The sequence below is a fragment of the Pocillopora verrucosa genome, chromosome 1, assembly GCF_036669915.1.
Source record: "Pocillopora verrucosa isolate sample1 chromosome 1, ASM3666991v2, whole genome shotgun sequence".
Taxonomy (NCBI): domain Eukaryota; kingdom Metazoa; phylum Cnidaria; class Anthozoa; order Scleractinia; family Pocilloporidae; genus Pocillopora; species Pocillopora verrucosa.
In genome coordinates, this window is record NC_089312.1 from 15802299 (window position 1) to 15809638 (window position 7340).

At 34.0% G+C, this 7340-nt stretch overlaps 1 protein-coding gene across 1 annotated transcript; it reads left to right on the forward strand.

Annotated features, from left to right (window-relative positions):
* The first annotated feature begins 73 nt into the window (after positions 1-73).
* LOC131789273 (ubiquitin-like domain-containing CTD phosphatase 1) lies at positions 74-6810 on the forward strand. The gene is made up of 10 exons (XM_059106339.2): positions 74-251; positions 516-607; positions 847-938; positions 1475-1590; positions 1988-2086; positions 2936-2973; positions 3317-3415; positions 3520-3633; positions 3944-4071; positions 5366-6810. The coding sequence occupies exons 1-10, from the start codon at positions 86-88 to the stop codon at positions 5376-5378; spliced, it is 957 nt and encodes a 318-aa protein (XP_058962322.1). The 5' UTR covers positions 74-85; the 3' UTR covers positions 5379-6810.
* The last annotated feature ends 530 nt before the right edge of the window (positions 6811-7340 follow it).

Here is a 7340-nt window from a genome sequence, read left to right on the forward strand (position 1 = left end):
CCCGTGTTTGCGCGCGTGTAATTTATTGCTGAGCGCCTTACCTGTTTCCACTCTCACTCGGTTTGCCCACGCTGCGAGAAACAAAATGGCAGCTTGTGATGCAGTTTGTGTTACTATAAAATGGAGTGGAAAAGAATATTCTATCGACAAATTATCGCCGACAGACACGGTCGGATATCTAAAAGAGGTGATTAAGGAAAAAACCGGAGTTTTACCCGAAAGACAGAAACTGTTAGGTTTGAAATATAAAGGTAAAAAATAAAAGTTAGTCGCTATTAATATTTGGTAGAGCTGCAGATTGAGAGGGAAGCGTGTGTAAATTATAAAATTAAATGTGGTTAAATTTTAAGTTATGATGGATAGGAAAGTTTCTTAATGAGGTGAGTTCCTCAAATGAGATACAGCTTTCACACATACGCCGTAAATCTTGAAATTACCACTATCTCTTTCCAAGGCGCCTTTTTCAAATTGTTTTGTCACCAAACAACAGTTTTCTGGTGTATTTTTCATTTCAGGGAAAACTCCTGATGATGATGTGCGCCTGAGCGCCTTAAATTTGAAGTCTAACACAAAGATTATGATGATGGGAACAAGAGAAGAAAAATTAGTACGGCTTGTTAATTTTTTATAAATATGAAATATTAGTCCTGGGTAACTTGCTCTACCTACGTGAATAGTATGTTATGATGACCTGAATTTTCAGCAAATTGAAAAAAAAAGAAGATATCGTAGCTGTGTCAATTTTTGAAAACTTTAGTCTGTGCACCGTGTTCTATGGTGATGACAGAAAACCTAACGCTAAAAAGGTTTTTTTTTTCAAACATGTTGCTTGCATTTTCCTCACAGGCTGAAGTGATTTCTCCTTCCGAAGAGTTATTGAACAATCAAGTGATAAATGACTTTGACATTGAGGAAGAAGAGATCCAAATAGAAAACAGGTACGTAAACCTTTTTAATGACATTGAGTCAAAGCGCTCCATGAGTCATTACTTTTAAGGTCAAGATTTGCATCCTCATTCCCACACTTTTTGCCATATCTTTTTTTCCTGTCAAAAAAATGTATTTTTCACTTCTCCAATTTCTCCAAAGGAATAATTTGTACACCAAAATTTTGGAATGAAAAATGTAGGTCACGGTGCTCATTTGAGAGGTATAGACCACTGTACTTGTTTACCTTGCCTATCAATTGAAAAACAATACCATGTTCTTGGTATCCATGCATGTTTATTGGCTGAACACAGTTTGCACAGTGCAATACTGAGGAATTGCCTTAAAGAGGCTCTGGGGAATAAACCATACAAACTCTTTCACTCCTCAGAGCTTCCTATGGCAGTCCATGGTGTATCACTAAATTTTTAAAGATAAAAATTGGTGGAATTTATAATCTGTAAGTTTGTTGTAAAAATATAGATTAAAGAACAATTTTTGGCTTTTAATATTATTCTAGGTAACCAACCATATTATATCTTTGCAGAGATGAGAATCTTGCCAAAATAGATAAAAGAATATCAGACTATAAAGTGGAAATACGTAATCCACCAAGAGCTGGAAAGAAGTTACTGGTACTTGATGTTGATTACACAATATTTGGTGTGTATATCAGTTTTAACTTCTTTATCAGTTTAAACAAGAGCTACACATTCTATCAATGGAAGTTATCATCCGTGATGATTCAGTTAAATAATCAGTTTGCAGATTTTAAAAATGATACTTATTGTATCTCTCAGTTAGTGCATGCACTATGGAAATCATTGGTCAATCAAAATTTTGTTTGAATTAAAATCTTCCCCCTCTATTTGAACTCAGAAATATAATAGATATCTTACTAACCTCATTTTTCTGCACTGATTGATGGCCTGCATGCTTTGCATGTAGGCCATACAGTATAACTGTACATGTAAATCCAAGAGGAAAAAACTGCGACTTACAGTAGGGACCTCAAACTCTATTATATTGATCTAGAGATTATGTAACTATTTAATTTCAGATCACAGATCAGTTGCAGAGACTGGTGTGGAACTTATGAGACCATATCTTCATGATTTTCTCACTGCTGCCTATGAGCATTATGACATTGCTATATGGTGTAAGTGACTGTATTAAGCAGTTATTGACTGAAGTAAATATTGATGAATACTCCCCTAGAAAAAGCCAAGGAGAGTTTTTAGCAATATTAACTTAGCTTGAGGTGAAAAATTGTTTTAGTATAATAATTGAATAGTAGGTGCTTTCAAATTATGTTGTAAATATTTATTTTGATGTTGAAACCGTTCTGTTTTTAATAGGTTGTTGATTACTCATATCAAGATAAGCTGTCAGTGTCCATTTTTAGAAATTAATAGGTTTATTTAATTAAATCAGCAAAACCTTCAGATCTTTCTTTTGAAAAGTGTCAGGCCAAACTTACTAGCATGAATTTTCTCCTGTTGGGTTTATCACTTCCTTGGTAACATTGACAAAATGCAGTGCAGCCATTTTGAAACTTGTAGCTCTCTTGCTACTGTGTATAACCACCTTGCCCAAGGTGCTCATTTTTATAATCATTGCAGTATACTAAAAGTTACACTGAATTTCTTAAATTTGAAAAAAATAAGTAACTAACAGAATCAACAAGAAAGTAAATTTGTTATGCAAAAACCCATAGGAAATTTTTGAGAATAAATCCTTGTCAGGGATGACCTTATTCAGGAAAAGTGTGATTTCCATCATTTCTTGAGAGGCTGGTGTTTGATCCTCCACAGAAGGAATGACTAGTTGTACAATCAGAAAACTATGTCAATCTGTAAAGTAAAGAAACTGAACAAAAAATTAAAACTTGGAAGAAACTGCCTGTTGTAAATACCATGTGTAGTGCTCATTTTGGTATAATTAATGATTTAGTACATTGTATTTACTGAATATTCCAATAATATTTTTCCTGCTGTTTGTAACACAGCTGCCACTAGTATGAAATGGATAGAGGCTAAAATGAAAGTAAGGAAATTATAAATGAGTAAGTTATATTCTGTGGTTTTACAGTTGTTGAATTCTTCATAACTGTGTATCTTTTTTATCTTAAACTATGTCATGATTATAATAATAATAATAATGATGGTAATAACAACGAAAACAATAATTACAATAATGACAATAGTGTTAACTTTATAATTAACATTGATAATAATAATTATTATAATAGTAATGCTCATAATAATTATTATGATAACTACATGACTATAACAACAACTTACAATGGTTATGATATTAGTTTTACTAATAGTGATGATGAGTATGATGCTAACTTATTGGTTTCATTAAACTTTGTATTTTTCTCCAGGAACTTGGTATTTTTGACAATCCAAATTACAAGATTTCCTTTCTTTTGGACAGTGGAGCAATGATTACTGTTCTGTCAACAAAGTATGGGCTTATTGAGGTAAAGTTTTATATTTAAACAACTGAGTGAAATGTGAAGTAGGAAAGGTGGCTCTGTGTCACTAATGCAATCTTTGAATTGCTTAAGACTCATTTTTCTTGTAGACTAAGCCACTTGGTGTTATATGGGGAAAGTTTGAGGAATACACAAGCAAAAACACCATCATGTTTGATGATCTCAGAAGAAACTTCCTCATGAATCCACAAAATGGTTTGAAGGTATAGTTATATTATGCATGTATTCTGTTAGGGGTACGTTTCAAATTAAGATTATTTTTTATCTGAATCATCAATAATTGCACCTGTTTACAGCCTTTATTTTTAATGAATAATTTAAATGAAAACAAACAAACACAGTGTACATATACAATGTTTAATTCAAGCCATTATTTAGTGTTGCATGTAGATGACATTCTCCATTGCCAAAAAACTAGCAAGATTTTAAAAAGAAACAGATTTTATCTGTGAGATGCATGCTGTTTCCTACAAATGTACTTAATTCACAACTGTGCTGTCATTTTGTTTTAAGATCAGACCTTTTCGAGAAGCCCACAAAAATAGACACAAAGACAGAGAACTGTTAAAATTAACAAAGTACTTGAAGAAGATTGCCAAACTAGATGATCTTAGTGATTTAAACCACAAGCACTGGGAGAGGTATGTATGATAATTAATATGTAACTCAAGAATGTTTATTCGTTATTCAATTTGTTACAAGATCCCTCTAACATGGGTTAATTAAAGTATACAGTCACACATGTCTTCCCTACATGCTAAGACATGTATACAGATATATACTGTTATACTTAGAACCAGTAGCAAGTGATTTTTGTTTTGTGTAATTATGATGAATTACTCTTTCCAAAAGAATTTAAAATCAAAGAATAATGCTAATTTAAGTTTTTTTTTAAGTGCCAGGTGCAGCAACAAAACCCAATTTTTTTTTTCAAACAAATACATGTTGTGTGTTCAATAAATCAGCTCGAGTAAATTTTTCAAAGGCTAACCAAATTGCATAGGCCTGTAGGGCAAGTGCAATTTGTGGTCTTTGAGCGAGTGCTGATTTATCTCAAATTGCAAAAGAAAAATAATGTGATTACTAGTTAATAATATACAAGCAAAAAGATGACTGTTTTTGCTTTTAGTTGTTTTTATTTCGTGCCATAGCTCACTAGTTCAGCTGCTGGCCTCTGTCTTATTGCCAGAGGTACCAACTTTTCCCTCAAAAACTTTCTTCAAACTCTTAACACCTCTCTGAAGAATTATTGATCATTTATATTCTTTATCTTGTTAGGTATCAGTCAATAGTAATAAGCATTACATGAAAGCTATCATGCTTGTAATCTTCCCCGTCTTTCCTATGAACTGTTACATAAAACTTGAAGAGAATTTTATCCAGGACCTCTTGTTAATGCTTTTATATCCATTTTTGGAAGCCAGACTTAAAGACAGTTGTTTTCCCTTTGTTGGGTGTTTTTGTTTTTCGCATTCTCCCCCAAACTCTGAATTAATTTAACTCTTTTGTTGTGATTTTGCGACTTACCTGTCAATCAAAGTAATTTCAACTTAAACTTCCTGCACTCAATTTCAACTTTCTGCACTCAATTTCATCATTCCTGGATGGGATTGATGCTAGTCCATTGCAAGGTTACCCCCTAGCATTTCATTAGGCTTCCCACCTGACAATTTGGCAATACCCATTTATACTCCTATGTGGGGAGAAGCACTATGAGTGAAGTGTCTTATCCCAGGAAACAACTCAGTGATCCTAAACCTCTCAACTTAAAGTCCAGTACACTGATCATAGGCCACTGTGTCCCCCAGCATGTATAAGGACATTGAGATGATTTAGATGGACCCTTCTAACTTTTAAAGTTACTTGCTTTTGAATTCCTAGATTACTTTCTAATGTTACTGATTAGTTTGTTTGAATGTTTGTTTTTTTTTCCAGCTACAAGCCATGATGAATAATTTTCAATTTTGATATAAATGAAGACAGTTGATATGAAGACAACTCCAGGAAGTCTAAAACAAGAAAAAAAAATTCTGATTAGCTTAAAGTTTTGTACATAACTTTTACTTTGGATGAAAGTTTTAAAAATGGTGTTGTCTTTGTTCTCAACAAGCTTTGTAATTGTACATCAGCCACCGTGGGTAACTGGTGTTGTAAACTCCTCTGGAGGCTAACATGTAGTTATTTATGCATACCTTTTATAGTCAACCTGATGTTAAATATTGATGGTTGTTGATATTATTCCCATCAGAGTTTATTGGTCCAAATAATTCTCTCCAGAATTTGTCATCAGGTTTTAAAAGTAATTGAGGCCTGGAGTTGAAAGCTCAATTTTGCTTGTTACATACAGGGTGTGTCTGTGGAGCTTTGCTCTCTTCAGAAAATACAATAACTGTAAAATTTATTATTATTATTATTCTATTGTTATTTAATTGTTTTCTTAAAGTAAGCAATTACTCCTAAGCCCTCTGTTTATCATAAGAAATTACACACATTAATGAGTGAGTAGAAAATATCATCAGGAAAATGTCATTCCCTACTACATACTCTTGGTTACATCCCTGCCTCTCTCTTGGTAACCCAAAAAAGAGGGACCAGTATCAAGTGGTACTAGGGCACCAACAGTAATGTTTTCATCAAGTGCTGTATGTGCACAAACCATCTGTTAAATAATGCAATTAAAAGAGTACAAGGCAGTGGCCAAAGATAGGTTCAAGAGAAGTAGCTACACTGATTTGGTTCAGCAATTGCCTGGTGACCACCAAGTTGATATGTTCCAATCAATGTAGCAGAGTGGGAAAGGGTAGTTGCCATCAAATGTTACAGAGAAGAATTCCCACCTCTCACGTCCCCTTGAGAAATTTTCTCTTTTTTATTAATAGCCGACCTCTGTGTGCAAGTGGAGAACTGTACTATCACTTTTCCTTTTCTAATAAAATCCCACTCCTCCCAGTAAGAGGGCTCTTTTCAGTTAACATTTCCTCCCACCCTTCTTAACAAACACTGTGTATATTCAGAGCAATTTGGAAGAGGTGATCTGTTCTTTCAAAAGAAAGGAAATACTAAATATTTCAAGCATTACACAGATGTTTCATTAAAAGCAGGTTATAAGACCTCTTCCCACCTTCTGTTCAACTTTAAAGCTGGCTCTTGTGTTTGGGTTTTACCTTACAGCCCCTTTATGAGCACAGTCTCCTATTACGCCATCAGCATCAGTTAAAGGAAAAACTTTGTAAACCTCTGATTATACTTCAGTCTATGCTGAAGGAGTGCTGTTAAACAAATACCTTGTTTTGGTATGCATTGAATAATTGGCTGTAGAGTGGGAAAGAGTTGCAAAGGGGAAGGCATAGTGAGGAGTATGCAAGCAATCATTTGTAGGAAACAGTGCTTGCTTTCCCTGTTAAGGCTTACATTGTTCTGCAAATCCAAAATGGCAGAACGGGCCAAGCATGTTAATATAACTTGTACAAGTCTGTGGAGCTGACCACAGCAAATTATTTAATTTGATAGCACTGTAAGAAAACACCCAACAACACACTCACTTGTCTTCTAGCTTGACTCATTATCTATGGCAGTTACATGTACAAGCACCACAATAGCTATTATCTTGGACAAAGTTTGTTCAACTTCTTTATATTAATTGGGTATAAAGGACAACAGACTTTCTTCTGAACTCAGATTTCCCTTTAGACAAGTGAGGTGCTTGTTTTACCTCTCCAGAAAACCTCACAAAACAACCTCTAGGTAAGAGGCAGGATTCCCTTGCAACTAAATGGTGCACACAATATGAAATCAAACACAAGTAACTGACACAGAATTATATGTATTACACTATTGCATCTGATTGATTACTTTTGTCTGATTGGAAAAGTTACTTGTCCAAGACATTCAGACGGTCCAAATTTCACAC

Excerpts from the sequence above, each read along its gene's own strand:
- LOC131789273 (XM_059106339.2), top strand. The coding sequence starts at position 86 with ATGGCAGCTTGTGATGCAGTTTGTGTTACTATAAAATGGAGTGGAAAA. Across the intron at positions 939-1,474 it reads GAGATCCAAATAGAAAACAG|AGATGAGAATCTTGCCAAAA; the intron begins GTACGTAAACCT and ends ATATCTTTGCAG. Across the intron at positions 3,634-3,943 it reads ATCCACAAAATGGTTTGAAG|ATCAGACCTTTTCGAGAAGC; the intron begins GTATAGTTATAT and ends TTTTGTTTTAAG.